Source organism: Corythoichthys intestinalis, chromosome 16 (genome assembly GCF_030265065.1).
Source record: "Corythoichthys intestinalis isolate RoL2023-P3 chromosome 16, ASM3026506v1, whole genome shotgun sequence".
In the NCBI taxonomy this organism is placed as follows: domain Eukaryota; kingdom Metazoa; phylum Chordata; class Actinopteri; order Syngnathiformes; family Syngnathidae; genus Corythoichthys; species Corythoichthys intestinalis.
The window spans coordinates 38,326,433-38,342,993 of NC_080410.1; the positions used below are offsets into that span (position 1 = coordinate 38,326,433).

At 38.0% G+C, this 16,561-nt stretch overlaps 1 protein-coding gene across 4 annotated transcripts; it reads left to right on the top strand.

The window, feature by feature from the left end:
• Positions 1–9: 9 nt before the first annotated feature.
• On the top strand, positions 10–11,894 carry ubfd1 (ubiquitin family domain containing 1). Of its 4 annotated transcripts, none has more exons than XM_057861420.1 (7): positions 10–147; positions 5,938–6,228; positions 8,935–9,143; positions 9,341–9,406; positions 9,477–9,582; positions 9,660–9,742; positions 11,496–11,894. In XM_057861420.1, exons 1-7 carry the CDS (start codon positions 36–38, stop codon positions 11,604–11,606), a joined length of 978 nt encoding a protein of 325 aa, XP_057717403.1. In that variant the 5' UTR covers positions 10–35; the 3' UTR covers positions 11,607–11,894. The 4 variants fall into 4 exon arrangements, with proteins under 4 accessions (XP_057717403.1, XP_057717404.1, XP_057717407.1 ...); XM_057861421.1 differs by lacking the exon at positions 10–147 and adding an exon at positions 379–520 and having other exon boundaries at positions 11,496–11,892; XM_057861424.1 differs by lacking the exon at positions 10–147 and adding an exon at positions 612–635 and having other exon boundaries at positions 11,496–11,892.
• The last annotated feature ends 4,667 nt before the right edge of the window (positions 11,895–16,561 follow it).

Genomic DNA, 16,561 nt, shown 5'->3' on the forward strand with positions numbered 1-16,561 from the left:
TACACGAAGAAGAAACCTCCAACCAATGGCAATGCATGAAAATGCCACCTCTTGGCGTCTGGCTTCCTTTCCACAACAACAAAGAGCTTGAACAAAACGAGAGCATTCACCATTTTTCAGTTCTGTTTGGTGAGCTTCGCGACAAAGGTAAGTATTTAGCGCTCGTATTTGTGAAGTACCGATGAAAACTCCTCCACATTTACGTTGAATTTTTAATTGCAGCCAGACGACTACATTAAAAGTAATTTCCGAGTGCGCACGTGGAAAAAAACTGTTACTTCCACTAAAAAAACAATGTGTCAAACTTCGAAATGACATAAAGGCGTATGATGTTGGCACGCGACTTAACACAATAACTTATATTTACCTCTGTTGAATCCCAACAACATGAAAAGTGGCTAAATTGTCGACGCAGACAACTTTCGTTGTAAAGATAGGATCTGTCTTGCTCTTTCTACACTCTTGGGCTCAATGGAACGTTTCCACTGATTGTACACAATCATCATGGCGACCCAGGATGGTGAGTATTGAGCAGAATATGGCAACATTCACTTCGTGCCGCTGCAGCAATTTTCGTGCCGCGTTCTAAATTAGAACACGCACTAACAGACGCGTTCACACCGGGCACTGGGAAGGTTGTGTCTTTAAAAATCCACGTCTACTCGTTTAGGGTCTATATTGACATGTTTCACCAGGTTAGTGTCTAGCTAACGCCAATGACTGCTAACTAATCAAAATGAGTCAATCGCGCCGTAGTTTCACTGCGGAAAACAGAGGAGCAAAGTAAAGCGGACTGAAATGACAACCTAAAACTGCTAATAGTCGATGTGTTATTCAATTGACAAAAAGAAAAACGTATGGAAAGGGCAAGATGCTGTGTCATTAGCGTTTAGCCCCAAAAAGCACGCGTTTTTTTTGTTAGCACCTCATTAAATTCTATTGAGTAACTATTTAAAAGTAGCTGTTTAAAAAGTAATATATAACCATAACCATAAACAACACGTTTTAATAGAACAGATAGGCGATTTACAAACTCCTACTATTCCATAGTGCTGTTTTGTCTAATTTAGAATGTAGTCTTTCTTAATGTAAATCTTAACTTGATTATTATTGACCATTGGTGTGACTATGAATGGTAAATATATCAAATGTGATATAATGCAAAACAAGTCTTACAAATTTACGTTTCTTAACATATGGCGGAAAACACTCAGGTGACTTGAAGTTCGGCTCTGAGACCCCCAATTTGGCCCCAATTAAAGGCTTAAAATCTAAATTTTCTGCTGGAAGAAAATTTTTGAACTGGAGGGCTTTTTTTAAAAAAATGTTTTTCAAACAGCAAAACCCTGTCTGGAGGTGAGAGCACGCGAGAGCAGAATTACAGACGCCATGACTTTAATGAGATATTATCGCGCACTTACCTTGTTTCGATCCAAAAACTCCATGTAGCATGTTTAACTGATTGCCAAGACACAGCTGTGAATGGCCACAGCTGGATTTTTGGGGGATTTTATGGGTGAAACATGGTAATATAACAAGGGTCGCGATGCAGAAATCGCAGACATCAAGGAGTGGTCGAGATTTTTTTTTTCATAATTTTACCCTTTTAAATAGAGCTGGGAATCTTTGGGCACCTAACGATTCGATTACGATTACAATTCAGAGGCTCCAATTTGATTATAAAACGATTATTGATGCACCCCCCTCCTTTTTTTTTTTTTTTTTTTTTAATGTTTTGTACATTAGTTCCAAAATTGTTCAAAAATCCTCTCAGGCTAAACCAAACTACTATGTCAGTATCAAGTTAACATATAACAGTAAACAAATAACAGTAAATAAAAAAACTCCAGTCCCCATTCTGTATCAGCAGCTTTAAACTACATTCAATTAATTTAATGTTGTGAATCAACTGTTACACTTGTCAAAATTGCTCCCGTTATTCCATAATTTCCCTTCTGTCTACTTTTGTCAAAGTTTTAACACTATTTCATCATTTAAAGATAGATTCAAGACAAGATTCTGACGATTTAGGAGTATTTTAGATAAAAAGTTAATTAGGTTCGCTACAACAGAGCCTTCTAGAGAGGTCTACTGCTTTAAGATGGCGGCTGTTTACTTACGCCGGAAAGTCTGTCATTTCGCATCTCTGTTCAATAAAACATGTTCTAACACCGACGTCGTCTGTCATTTTCATCTAGTTCTACATATATATGATATCTACTGTAGCCGCATGTTTGTAGCAACTAGCAACTGGGCGTTGTTTGTAGCGGCTGTCAGCCGCAGTCAGGTATGATTGTTTTATCTAGCGGCATGAGTTGAACATGATATTTACTCTCGGTCCGTTCCTCATTGCGTCCCAAAGACCACGCTGACTGTGTTTTACTTCCGCTTTACCTGCTATAATTCAATAATCGGAATTTGGATATTTGTGAATCGTTCTCGAATCTTCCACAGCCGAATCGCAAATAATCTAAGAATCGGAAATTTTGCACGCCTCTACTTTTAAATGTTATATATATTTTATTTTTTGTCGATTTTTTTCTTGTTTGGATCGATTATTTATCATCTAACATATCGGAGAAAATGCGACAGTAACAAAAAAAAAAAACAATTAAGCGATAGTTATGAGGTAGATATCCGTGACTTTTTTACAGACGCCATTTTTTCCATTGTGACATAATTAGTTTAAAATATGTGAATGAATAATTTTTAGTCGTTTTTTTTTTTTTATTTTTTTTTTTAAACGAAATATGAGACATCAGTTAATGATTTTAAGCTAAAAACGACAGACATTTTGAATATAAATATAATTACCTTTGTTTTATGGCTGGGTTGAAAAAAAGCAGTTACGCGATGTCTGTAAATGGGGGTTTTCAGAGTAAAACGGACATATTAGAAATAGTTTGGGGGCTTAATGCACCATGAATCTGATATGGTAGCATATAGACATGATGTTCTATCACACACAACAGTTGTTTTGGCTTAAAATACAGCAGTTTCTTTTAAAGAGGAGCACAAACTGCTTTTTCAGTCTTGTCTGTGTTTTCCGCCATGGATGCATCCAAAGTTAGTCAAATGTTTTCAGTGAGCTTCAGGTTGGAAACAGAAAATAAAGCCCCTTTCACAAACATATCCCAGTAAATTCCCGTGTAAGGTGACGCGGGATTTACTCGCAACATTGCTTTCACGCATGTAGAGAGTAGAAATATCCCGGGAATGACGCGAGTTGGACACTTTCACAGACTTGTCCCGTGTTGAGCCTACTGGCGCGCTCTGTGCGGGGAGGGCTGCTGGCACGATTTTATAACTCGGACATTATGTCATTTTTGGATGGCATCCGCTGTCACAATGTCGGTCAAATGGTATTTTGTTACAGAGCCGGTTGTGGGAGCGTTCCCGACGTCGCACCTGCAGCCAATTCAAGATCATCAAGACTGTATTTAAGCCAAGGCGATCTAAGAGAAGGGTGCCGAGATATTAACCTGCCGGTCGCCATTCAGCACCTTATACTCTCGAATATCGTGCATTTGCTAGCTTGTTCGTCTGCCGCCTTTGTTTTGAAATCCAAAAATTGTGCTGGTGTTTCAGGGTATAATTTTATTGTTTTATCAGCTCTCTGCCTACCGCTTAGGTTAGCATTATTGATCCCTGTCGACCTACTGTCACGGACCCATTGTGTTATTCCCCCTTTTCCATGATCGCATGTATTTTTGTTTGTATTTAGAAACCCTTGAACGCATCCCTCCGTTGGTTTCTGTTTGAGGTACAACCTTGTTTCCGCAGTCGGGGACCCTAACATCGGCCACAAAATAAACCACACATTTCCTTTTTTTAAAAAAATTTTTTTTTTTTTTTTTTTTTTTTTTTTAAAAAACCTGTCCAGAGAATGGAAGTCTAAGTGTCCGGTTGGTCTGAACAGTTTAACACTGAGAATATGACTTACTCCCATTGTGATCATTAAGATATCTCGTTTATTATGACAAAACAGCGAACAGGAAGGGGTTATGGGGGGGGGCAGAAGAAAAGAAACACAAGAAAAGAAAGACAAACAACAGCAAGAAATATATTGAACGCCTACACTAACTATTAATATGTTGGTGCTATCATCAGCTAGATGTATTTCCAGTTGACACTAGAGCTGGGAATCTTTGGGCACCTAACGATTCGATTACGATTACGATTCAGAGGCTTCGATTCGATTATAAAACGATTATTGATGCACCCCACTCCTTTTTTTTTGTTTGTTTTTGTTTTGTACATTAGTTCCAAAATTGTTCAAAAATCCTCTCAGGCTAAACCAAACTACTATTTCAGTATCAAGTTAACATATAGCAGTAAACAAATATACAAAAATAACAGTAAATAAAAAACTCCAGTCCCCATTCTATATCAGCAGCTTTAAACTACTTTCAATTAATTTAATGTTGTGAATCAACCGTTAAAGTTGTTAAAATTGCTCCTGTTATTCCATAATTTCTCTTTTGTCTACTTTCAACATGTAAAAGTTTTAAAACTATTTTAAAGATAGATTCAAGTCAATATTTTACCGATTTAGGAGTATTTTAGATAAAAAGTTAATTAGGTTCGCTTGGAAGGTTCGCAACAACAGCCTTGCAGGGAAGTGTACTGCTTTAAGATGGCGGCCGTTACTAACGCCCGCATCTAGTTTTTGTAGATGTGCTGATAACGATACCGAAGCTATAATGCATCTAGTTCTAAATAAATGATATCTACCGTAACATAATGTGGCTTGTAGCAGCTTTTCGGCAGCAGTCAGGTATGTTTTTTTTTTTTTTTTTTAATCTTGTGGCATGAGCTGAGCTAGAGCCGTGAGTTGAGCATTGGCGTTACCCAAGGGGCCGGGTAATGAGAAGCATGATGTTTAGCTACTCTCGCTCCGTCCCTAATTGCGTACCGAAGACCGCGCGGCGCGCTGAGTGTGTCATACTTCTGCTTTACTTGGCATATTTCAATAATCGGAATTTGGATGTTTGTGAATCGTTCTCGAATCTTCCACGGCCGAATCGCGAATAATCTAAGAATCGGAAATTTTGCACACCTCTAGTTGACACCATATGGGGGTTCTGCTGACCCGGGAAAGAAGGGGAGGGGGGTGGGGAAGTCTATAAGCTAAGTGATTAGGAGGGGTAGAGTGTACACAAATCAGCTCTGTGATCTAGAACCCAGTAATTGTTTAAATCCCTTGTGAGTGTAAGCCCGTTGGCAAACGACCCTACGCCGCCCCACCGCCAGTTCCAGCACAGGGACCCCCCACCTGAGCTTGCCCAATCACATCCAGCTGCACACGAGCCCCGTCAAACACGCGACAGCCTCGCATTTCCAAAGCTGGACGATGGACTATCTTCCTTGGGCTCTTCGATCCAGTAGCAATTTAATTTCGTGATGTTTTCATTTTAATTTAGCTATTTCCAGCTTGCTATGTTGATAATTGCTGTTTGTTTAACACTTTTCGTCTTACTGCGAAGAAAGAGGACGTGACGATCAGCCCGCTATGATATTTACGTCATTAGCCATCGTGCTGTGACCCGGGAATTTAATGCTAGCTTTCACATATGCCTCGTCCTGGACATGATACTAAGATGCGACCCGTTAAATGTCCGCGAAATCTCCATGTCAGTCCACCCGGGAAATTGCTTTCACATACAAGGCCTGCCCGTTTAAATCCTGGAGTTTAAACTGTGGTCATGTGTATGTAAAAGAGGTTTAAGTGTATAAACTGATGATACCTCTTCAGCCATTAATTTAGCATTCTTTCTGCCAATCAACACCCAATGTCACTATTTGGTAAAAACACAGCAAACACTCCAAGAGAAAATAAAACAGTAATATGATTTAAAATACCGGTGACGATGACAATAAACATTTCCTTCATTCAAAATGCTACGATGACACTTTTTTTTTTTTTCATAATGGCAGGAAGTCAAGTTACAATGCAAACAGATGCAAAGCCAAAGGAAGAAGAGGAAGATGCATGTACGAGCGAAACTACGGAGAAGGGCGACTCGGAATCGACGTCCACCTCGGGGAACGCCATGGGAAGCACGGCCACTCAGGACTCTTCAAGCATCAGCAATGGGAACGACAACACCGAGGAGGAAGGCGAGATGGTGGACTTGAAGATCATTTGGAACAAGATCAAATACGACTTGAGGATCCCTCTGGAGAGCACCGGCGCTAGACTAAAGGAAAAGATCCACTCGCTCACCGGTGAGATTACGATGAAAATACATGTACAAGTTTTAGGACCATACACAGTAGAGATGTCCCGATCAGATATTTGGATCGGATCGGACGCCGATATGGGCAGAAAAATGCGCATCGGTATCGGATCGGAACACGGGAAAAATTCGATCCAGACTTCCGATCCAGTTTTTTTTTTTTGAAGTCCGGTCCGGGTTTTCCAGCGCACCGGTTTACATAATCCATTCCAGTTTTTGCTTCGGTTTCCCTAAAATCCGGTCCACATTTTTCGGCACACCTTCAACACACTACATTTACATTACCGTCTCCCAATTTACCGAGAGACTTTATCGGTAAAAATGTCAGCTGTGTGGGATCATTTCACCTTAAAGGACGACAAAGACGAAGAGGCAGGGAGCAACATATGCCACAATAAAGGCAAGCGTAGTGGTAAAGCTGTAAGAAGTTTTAATACAACCAACCTAATCAAGCATTTAGCGAAATACCACCACAAACAATATGAGGAGTATTTTAAGAAAACCGAAGACAAAAAGAAAGGTCCTACGCAACTAACATAGGCAGAAACTTATGCTATGCGTGACAAACTGGCACTCGACAGTCCCAAAGCCCAGGGAATAACAGGAGTCATTGCCGAGGAATTCATTCTGGATGACAAGCCATTATCTCACGTGAGTAAAGACGCACCATCCAACACGAGATTCGGCCGTGGAAGATTCGAGAACGAATCACAAACATCCAAATTCCGATTATTGAAATAAGTAAAGCGGGACGCAATGAGAAACTGACCGCATTGCGTCCCGAAAGTAAACATAACTTGTCTTAGATCCGGGTAATGCCAATGCTCAACTCACGGCTTTAGCTCAACTCATGCCGCTGGATAAAAAACACAAGAATACCTGACTGCTGCTGATAGCCGCTACAAACTACGCCAACGTCGTTTTACTGGAGATAATAGATATCATATGTATATAGAACAAGATGCTACACGACAGACTCGACTGCGTTAGCAACATTGAAGTATTGAAAACCAGATGCGTTAGTAAACAGCCGCCATCTTAAAGCAGAAGACTTCCCTAGTAGGCTGATGTGAACCTTCCAAGCGAACCTAATTAACTTTTTATTTGAAATACTCCTAAATCGGCAAAATCTTGACTTGAATCTATCTTCAAAACAGTTTTAAAACTTTCACATGTCGAAAGTTGACAGAAGGGAAATCATGGAATAACGGGAGTAATTTTAACAACTTTAACAGTTGATTCGCAAAATTAAATGAATTGAATGTAGTTTAAAGCTGCTGATACAGAATGGGGACTTAGTATTTTATTTACTGTTTTAAAATGTTAACTTGATACTGAAATACTCGTCTTTTTAAACCTGAGAGGCTTTTTATACAATTTTTGTAACTAATGCATAAACATTAAAAGCATCTAATAGCTTGGGGGATTTGTGGGATTTTCCACTGAGGTTGTTGGTGTGTTTTGCTTTTTTAAGACAGTTTACAATATTATTTGCACGTTTTACTGACTGACTATGCCATTTCTGTTTGTTATTTAGAATGTTTTGTGTTTGTCACTGAATAAACAGGTTAGTTTCTTGTTACCAACCGTTGTGTGTTATTCAAACTCACCTAATTCAGCTGGCTAGTCAAGAGTACTAAAACCTTTTTCAACATGAGTCTGACAACTAAGTAAGGAGGCTAAATAACTTTAACTAGGGCTGTCAAAATTATCGCGTTAACGCGCGGTAATTAATTTTTTAAATTAATCACGTTAAAATATTTGACGCAATTACCGCACATGTCCCGCTCAGACAGTATTCTGCCTTTTGGTAAGTTTACAGCAAGGTTTTTTGTGCTGTCTAACAGCGAACTCTTGTGGTCGCTTTGCGACATAGTTTATTGCTTTCTTGCGAGTTCAATATGGCTGCACGACGTCTCGGGCTGATGCCTACGTTGTAATGTTGCGATTATATGATCCTTGGACAAGATTTGTCCGTAAGTATGGTTGTTGTAAAGAATGTACATATTATGTTAGTAAGCGGAATGCTATATTTTTAGTATGAGATGCGTTTTGTTTATGTTTAGTGAACCTGTATAGCGTGCTAAGCTAACGTTGTTGCCAATGCAATGCTTGTGTACTTTTTTTTGTAGTTTCACTACGGTCTAAAGAGGACAATGGTTTGAGGCCATTTTATTAATAAATCAGATGAAAAAGGAAGAAGTCTGATTATTAAGGCGTCGTTCACTAGCTGTCTAGATTTGGAAAAAGTAGGCGCTTCGGAGTGAGGACAGCATAGAAAGATTTAAATGACAGTAGAGTGAAATGCCCACTACAGTCCTTATGTACCGTATGTTGAATGTATATATCCATCTTGTGTCTTATCTTTCCATTCCAACAATTTATTTTACAGAATAGATATATAATTTACAGAAAAATATGGCATATTTTATATATGGTTTGAATTGCGATTAATTGCGATTAATTACGATTAATTCATTTTTAAGCTGTAATTAACTCAATTAAAAATTTTAATCGTTTGACAGCCCTAACTTTAACACATGCTCAGAAAGATCGGTATCGGCCAGTACCGGTATCGGATCGGAAGTGCAAAACAACATCGGTATCGGATCGGAAGTGCAAAAACCTGGATCGGGACATCCCTAATACACAGTACACATGTTAATATGCTTCATCCCCTCACTTCATGTGTCAGGTCTTCCGCCGGCTATGCAGAAGGTGATGTACAAGGGCCTGGTCCCAGAGGACAAGACGCTACGGGAGATGAAAGTGACAAGCGGCGCCAAGATCATGGTGGTGGGTTCCACCATAAACGACGTGCTGGCCGTCAGCACGCCCAAAGAAGTCGTTCAACAGGAAGCGAAGGCTGACGAAAACAAGAAGGAGCCTCTGTGCAGACAAAAGGTCAACATGTGTAGCCACTGCATAGATCAGTAGCAAAGTGATTAAATCAGAGTTGCCTAGAGATAATAATAATAGCCTTTGCCATATTTTAAAAGGCTAAAGTGCTTAACTTTTTATAATTAGGAAGAAACTTGAATGAAGTTTGCGTGAGAAGACACCTGAATGTGTATTTACTTCGGTGTGTGCTCTTATTTTAGCAACACAGGAAAGTTCTGGACAAAGGTAAACCAGAGGATGTAATGCCAGCTATTAAAGGAACAAAAGTAAGCCTGAAGTTTGTTGGTTTGGTTGTCGTCAAGTCTTTTTGAACATGTTCGCTCTTTTCGTCGACAGGAGCGACTACCAACCGTGCCTTTATCCGGAATGTACAACAAGTCCGGAGGAAAAGTAAGACTCACGTTCAAACTGGAGCAGGATCAGCTGTGGATCGGGACTAAAGGTGAGGATTTGACTTGCTCTCTGCTTTCAGCGCAAATGCACGAAAATGAAATTTATTTTTTTGGTCTTTGTGTTTAGAGAGGACAGAGAAAGTCCCAATGGGCTCCATCAAAAATGTGGTTTCCGAGCCCATTGAAGATCACGAGGACTATCACATGATGGTAAGTATGCTGCTGCTGCTACTGCTGCTTCATATTTAGAATTTTATGAGTTGCGGGTGAGTCGTCATACAGTGGTATGAAAAATTATCTAAGCTTTTGGAACTTGTCACATTTCTGCATAAAATCACCATCAAATGTTATCTGATCTTTGTCAAAATCAAACAGATGCAAATAAAGTGTCTGCTTTAATTAAAACCACCCAAAAATATATAGGTTTTCATATTTTAATCAGGATAGCATGCAAACAATGACAGAAGGGGGAAAAAAATAAATGAACCCTCTGCCTAAGGAGACTTAAAGGTAAATTGAAACCAATTTTTACCAAACATTTTATGTCAGATGTGTGTCCAATCACTGATGAGTGGTTTAAAGCCGTCCTGCCCACTATAAAACACACACCTGGTAAGAAATATTTTGATGAGAAGCATTGTCTGATGTGCATCATGGTTCCGTCGAAAGAGCTGTCTGAAGACCTGCGATCAAGGATTGATGATTTGTATAAAGCTGGGAAAGGATACAAAACTATCTCTAAAAGTCTGGATGTTCATCAGTCGACAGTCAGAGAACTTGTATACAAATGGAGAGAGTTTGGCACTGTTGCCTCTCTACCAAGGAGTGGCCGTCCACCAAAGATGACACTAAGAGTTCAGCGCAGAATACTCAGAGAGGTAAAAAAGAACCCTAGAGTGTCTGCTAAAGACTTACAGAAATCACTGGCACAGTCCAATATCTCTGTGCACACATTAACTATTTGTAAAACAATGGCCAAGAATGGTGTTGATGGGAGGACACCACAGAGGAAGCCACTGCTGTCTAAAAAAAAAAAAAAAAACATTGTTGCTCGTTTAATGTTCGCAAAAAGGCACTTGGACACTTCACAGAAGTTTTGGCAAAATATTTTGTGGAATGCTGTAACCAAAGTTGAATTGTTTGGGAGTAACACACAAATGGAACAGCTCACCAACATCAACACCTCATCCCCACCGTGAAGCATGGTGGAGGGAGCATCATGATTTGGGGCAGTTTTGCTGCCTCAGGGCCTGGACAACTTGCAGTCATCAATGAAAGAATGAATTCAAAAGTTTATAAGGTTGTTTTGCAGGAAAACCTGAGGCCGTCTGTCAGACAGTTGAAGCTAAAAAGAAGACTGATGCTGCAACAAGACAATGATCCAAAACACTTTAGAAAATCAACTTCAGAATGGTTTCAGAAGAACAAAATACATGTTCTGGAGTGGCCAAGTCTAAGTCCAGACTTGAACCCCATTGAGATGCTGTGGCATGACCTAAAGACAGCGATACATGCCAGACATTCCAGGAATATGACTGAACTACAGCATTTTTGTAGAGAAGAATGGACAAAGATTAGTCCTGATCGATGTGCCAGACTGATCTGCCGCTACAGAAAGCATCTGGTTGAAGTTATTCCTGCCAAAGGGGGGGCACAAAATATTAAATGTGATAGCATAGCTCACTTATTTATTTTTCCCGATTATGTCATTGTTTGCTTACTATCCTCATTAAAATATGAAAACCTATAAATGTTTGGGTGGTTTTCGTTAAAGCAGTCACTGTTTTTTCATCTGTGTGATTTTGACAAAGATCAGATCACATTTGATGGGGATTTTATGCAAAAATGTGAGAAATTCCGAAAGGTTCAGATACTTTTTCATACCACTGTATGTCAATTTAAACAAAAGAGAGAAGGGTAGACTTTGGTGCTTAACTACACATTCTTCGACATATGTTTGCAGGCATTCCAGCTTGGTCCAACAGAAGCGTCACAGTATTGGGTTTACTGGGTGCCCACGCAGTTCGTTGATGCAATCAAAGACACAGTTCTAGGGAAATGGCAGTATTTCTAATGTGCCTCTTATCAATTTTGGTTTTGTCAATGATGAACTGAGACAAAAAACAAAAACAGGAGAAACGAGAGAGGGGCTCGAGGAAACTTGTCGGCATTTTATCTGAAGGAGCTTGACTGACGCCTGCTGACTAAAATCGTCGTTCTTAGGTTAAACGTGCGCTACAAGCAGCGCCGTTAACATTTCTCAGCCCTCCCTCTTGTTGATCATTTTCAGCAAATCCAAGGAGAAGAAAAACAATTAAAACAATTGTACAGAAATTGCTAACACTTTTCTTCTGTTATTCTTAAAAAAATAAAAGTTATTTAATGAAATTAAATCACTTGTTTTGGCTTTGTTTTTTAGCCCAATGCTTATGAGTTTTAGATCAGTGCTTGTGTTCATAATACTTGAGCTAACATTTCTGGGCTTATTCATGGCTACAGAAAGATATTTTATAAAACAAACTTTATATTGAAATTAGAGATGTCCCGATCGATCGGCGGTCCGATCACGTCATTTTCAAAGTATCAGAATCGGCAAAAAAATAACGGCCATGCCTTTTTTTAATATATATATATTTTAATTAAATCGTTTTCTAATTGTATTTAACGTTACAGACATAATATGTTACACTCATCCAGTCTTTAGTTTAGGCTTAAGGTAGGGTTATCAAATTTATCCCAAATTCGGCGGTAATTAATTTGATAAAATATGTATCATGTTAAAATATTTAACGCAATTAATGCATGCGCTGCACGATCCACTCACGCATTGTCGCGCTCAATCTGTAATGACGCCGTTTTACCTATATATAGAGATAAAAGGCAGTGTAAAATGAGTAGAGTGAATTATGGCAGCCTTTGAGCCTTTTTTTAATTGGCTAAAGCCTTACAATCCCTCTTCCCACAATTAGAAATATCATGGGAAGCAATGTGGGGAAGCAAGGTAGCAATTGATCTTTTTCTTAACACCTTATGTTATTTCCCAACGCAGAGAAGATATATCAATTGGTAGCACTACGCGCAGTCATGGTTCCACTTCACATCATGCATTTGGGCATGGCTACAGTATCATTTACTGAAAGCTCAACAAATACACTAGATGACAATATTTAGTGACAATATACAAAGTCATAAGTCTTTCTATCCGTGGATCCCTCTCACAGAAAGAATGTTAATAATGTAAATGCCATCTTGAGGATTTATTGTCATAATAAATACAGTACTTATGTACTGTATGTTGAATGTATATATATTTTTTCTTAATGCATTGCCAAAATGTATATGATTGGGAAAAATTATCGGGAATGATTGGAATTGAATCGGGAGCAAAAAAAAAAACAATCGGATCAGGAAATATCGGGATGGGCAGATACTCAAACTAAAATGATCGGGATCGGATCGGGAGCAAAAAAACATGATCGGAACAACCCTAATTGAAATACATTCTGAGAAAACATGGTCATTAAAATTTTTTCGTATTAACATACTTTAGCTGTAGCTAATTACCGTATTGGCCCGAATATAAGACAGTGTTTTTTACATTGAAATAAGACTGAAAAAGTGGGAGACGTCTTATATTCGCGGTCTAGACATTATACCCATTCACGACGCTAGATGGCGCCAGATATCATTGAAGCGATGTTCTGTCACGACAGATCTCAGCTACTCTCAAGTTTAACCAGTTGGCAGTATTTTATTGCAATGTTTTTCCTAATTCAGATTTGTTTCAAGACTACAGTTAGACTTCACTTTGATGGTTAATGCAGTTATTGCAATTTTGGTGGTTTATTTACATTTCAAAAACCAGAAGGCATTCAGGCATGTGATTGCATTTTAGTTTACATATTTAAATGTTCAGATATTAAGATTTGAATGAGGCAAAATAACATGCTTTTTCTCTCAAATATATTATCATGTTTCAGATGTACTGTAATTATTTACTGTATAAAAATTAATTCGATTTTAGTTTTCAAACATGAGTCTTGAAAGTGAGGGGGTCGTTTTATAATCAGGGCCGTCTTATATTCGGGCCAATACGGTAGTTAACTGTCATAGTGTATTTCACAGGTATTTATACCAGAAGTGGGTTTTAATGGATTACATGTACTCCGTTACATTTACTTTAGTAACTTTTTGAGAAAAATGTATTTCCAAGAGTAGTTATTTTAAGAACACTACTCTTACTCCGCCACTTTGGGCTACACAAGAGTTGTTATTTTTCCTCTTTATTCTACATCGTAGATTTTTTTTTTTTTTTGCCAGTAATGCCAAGACGCTCTACCAATTTCACCAATGAAACGTTGCAACAATAATCACGACTCCATTATACCGATCACACACAAGCTTGCCGTTCTATGATCGAGCACCATAAAAAATGAAGTATTCGACAGAGCAGAATATGACTCGAAAGCACAGATTTAAACCTATATCCTAGTATTTTGCGCCGATTGACCACGGAAAAACTGATTTACTATTATGAAATTAATGATGGAACTATTCAAACTAAGAACTATTTTCTCCACTAGAGGGCACTCATGTTCTTTGGCCAAATAATGCTTCATTTGTCTTTTTTTCTCTCGGCGTGATTCAATGATTTTGTTTTTTAATTTCTTTGGCTTAAGGTGGTTATGTAATGGGTTGTTGTACAATATTATAACAACAGTTTATATAGGTAACATTCAGGGGTGAAAGTGGGCCAGAGCGGTCAGGAACGCAGTTCCGGTATAAGATTCAGGGATAGAACGCAGTTCCACTATATGTTTCAGGGCTGGAATGCTGTTCCGGTATAAGATTCAGGACCGGAATGCTGTTCCAGTACACGGTATTTGATTCCGAAAATATGATTGGCAACTGTCAAAACGCTGTGTAAAATTATTTTTAAAATAAGATGCCAAGCTGCCACACATGCATTTCATCTCCATGAAGAAAACAATCTACCAACATCAGATTTACATACACAAGTGTTAATAACAAGCATAATAAAGTATTTGTGTAGCGTAATCCGTTTCCACCAATATTTATTATTGATTTTATTCCACGGACGGCATGGATGTTTCCCCAGCTGCTACATACACAAGTGTTAATAACAAGCATAATAAAGTGCTTGTGTAGCGTAATCCGTTTCCACCTGTATTTATTATTTATTTTATTCCACGGACGGCATGGAGGTTTCCCCAGCGGCTGCAGTTATCTGAATCTGACGATAATGAGTCACATCAATGTGCGAATGCACGCAGCAAAGCAAAACGCCTGGACTCATTTATCTGTTCAATTGGCTGATATACTGACATGTGATCAGCGGAGATAGTTTGCTCTGATTGGTTCAAATTTGCATGTTTTCTGGAAAAGCAAAAAAAAAAAGGTTGTTAAATTGATGCAACAAAAAAAAGGCAATGCAACATAAAATGGATCAAATCTTTTAAGAGCAACAAAAGAGTTGAGGAGGCTTATTTATCATATTGCGTTTTATTTACTCTGATGGGGAGGTTCAGAACATCTTAGCTGTCAATGTGCACTTTGGACTTATATTTGTTCATTTATGTTAGGCTTAGGGCTGTCAAAATTATCGCGTTAACGGGCGTTAATTTTTTAAATTAATCACGTTAAAATATTTGACGGAATTAACGCACTCCCCCCGCTCAGACAGATTTAAATGACAGTACAGTGAACTGCTTGTTAATTGTGTTTTATAGAGTTTTATGGACCTCTGCTGGCGCTTGGGTGCGACTGATTTTATAGGCTTCAGCACCCATGAGCATTGTGTAAGTAATTATTGACATCAACAATGGCGGGCTACTAGTTTATTTTTTGATTGAAAGTTTTACAAATTTTATTAAAACGAAAACATTAAGAGGGGTTTTAATATAAAATTTCTATAACTTGTACTAACATTTTTCTTTTAAGAACTACAAGTCTTACTATCCCATGGATCGCTTTAACAGAATGTTAATAATGCTAATGCCATCTTGTTGATTTATTGTTATAATAAACAAATAGTCCTTATGTACTGTATTTTGAATGTATATATCCATCTTGTGTCTTATCTTTCCATTCCAACAATAACTTACAGAAAAATATGGCATTTTTTATAGATGGTTTGAATTGCGATTAATTGCGATTAATTACGATTAATTTTTAAGCTGTAATTAACTCGATTAAAAATTCTTAATCGTTTGACAGCGCTAGTTAGGCTACTTATTCATGATATTATGCTTTTAAAAAGTCAATGTTTGCGCCATCTTCAAAATATATTCCATTTCACTCTGCATGTCATTTGTACTTATTTTTCCTGAATGTATGTTACTTATATCTTTGTTATTAAAAAAAAATAATAAATGTTTACATTAACTTCAATTTTAATACACATCCTATGTTCTTAAGTAGTTAAAATTGAGATTTGGCATTTAGTATGTGAGGAAATGAGGGAAAATGAAAATTAGGAGATGGAGGTTGGGGGTATTGCTGTTTTTGTTAACTTTTATTTTGCAAATCATTGAAAAAATACAATTTTGAATGAAAATCAGTTTTTGTATGTGTTATAGAAATAACTGTGCTAAAACAGTTTTCTTTGCATTCCAGTAGTCTGAGGTTTGACTCCCCCCCACCCCCAACCCAAATGAAAAAAAAAAAAAAAAAAAAAAAAAATTCTGACTCCGTGGCGACCTTCACGTCGGGGAGTTCCGGCAAGAAATTCTAGCCACTTTCACCCCTGGTAACATTGTTCTGAAAAATAAATAAATAAATAAAAACTTTTTTTTTTTTTTTAAACTTTGTAAGCACTTACAATCAAATCAAAAATCAAATCAAATTTATATATATTTAGCCCTTTACAAAACCCGAAAGGCCCCCAAAGTGTTTTACAACTAAGACAAACATGGTTCATGTTACCCATTACTTGAGTATTCTTTTCACTAAATGTTTACTTGTACTTGAGTACTTTTTGGATGACAACTTTTGAGTAAATGTTTTGGC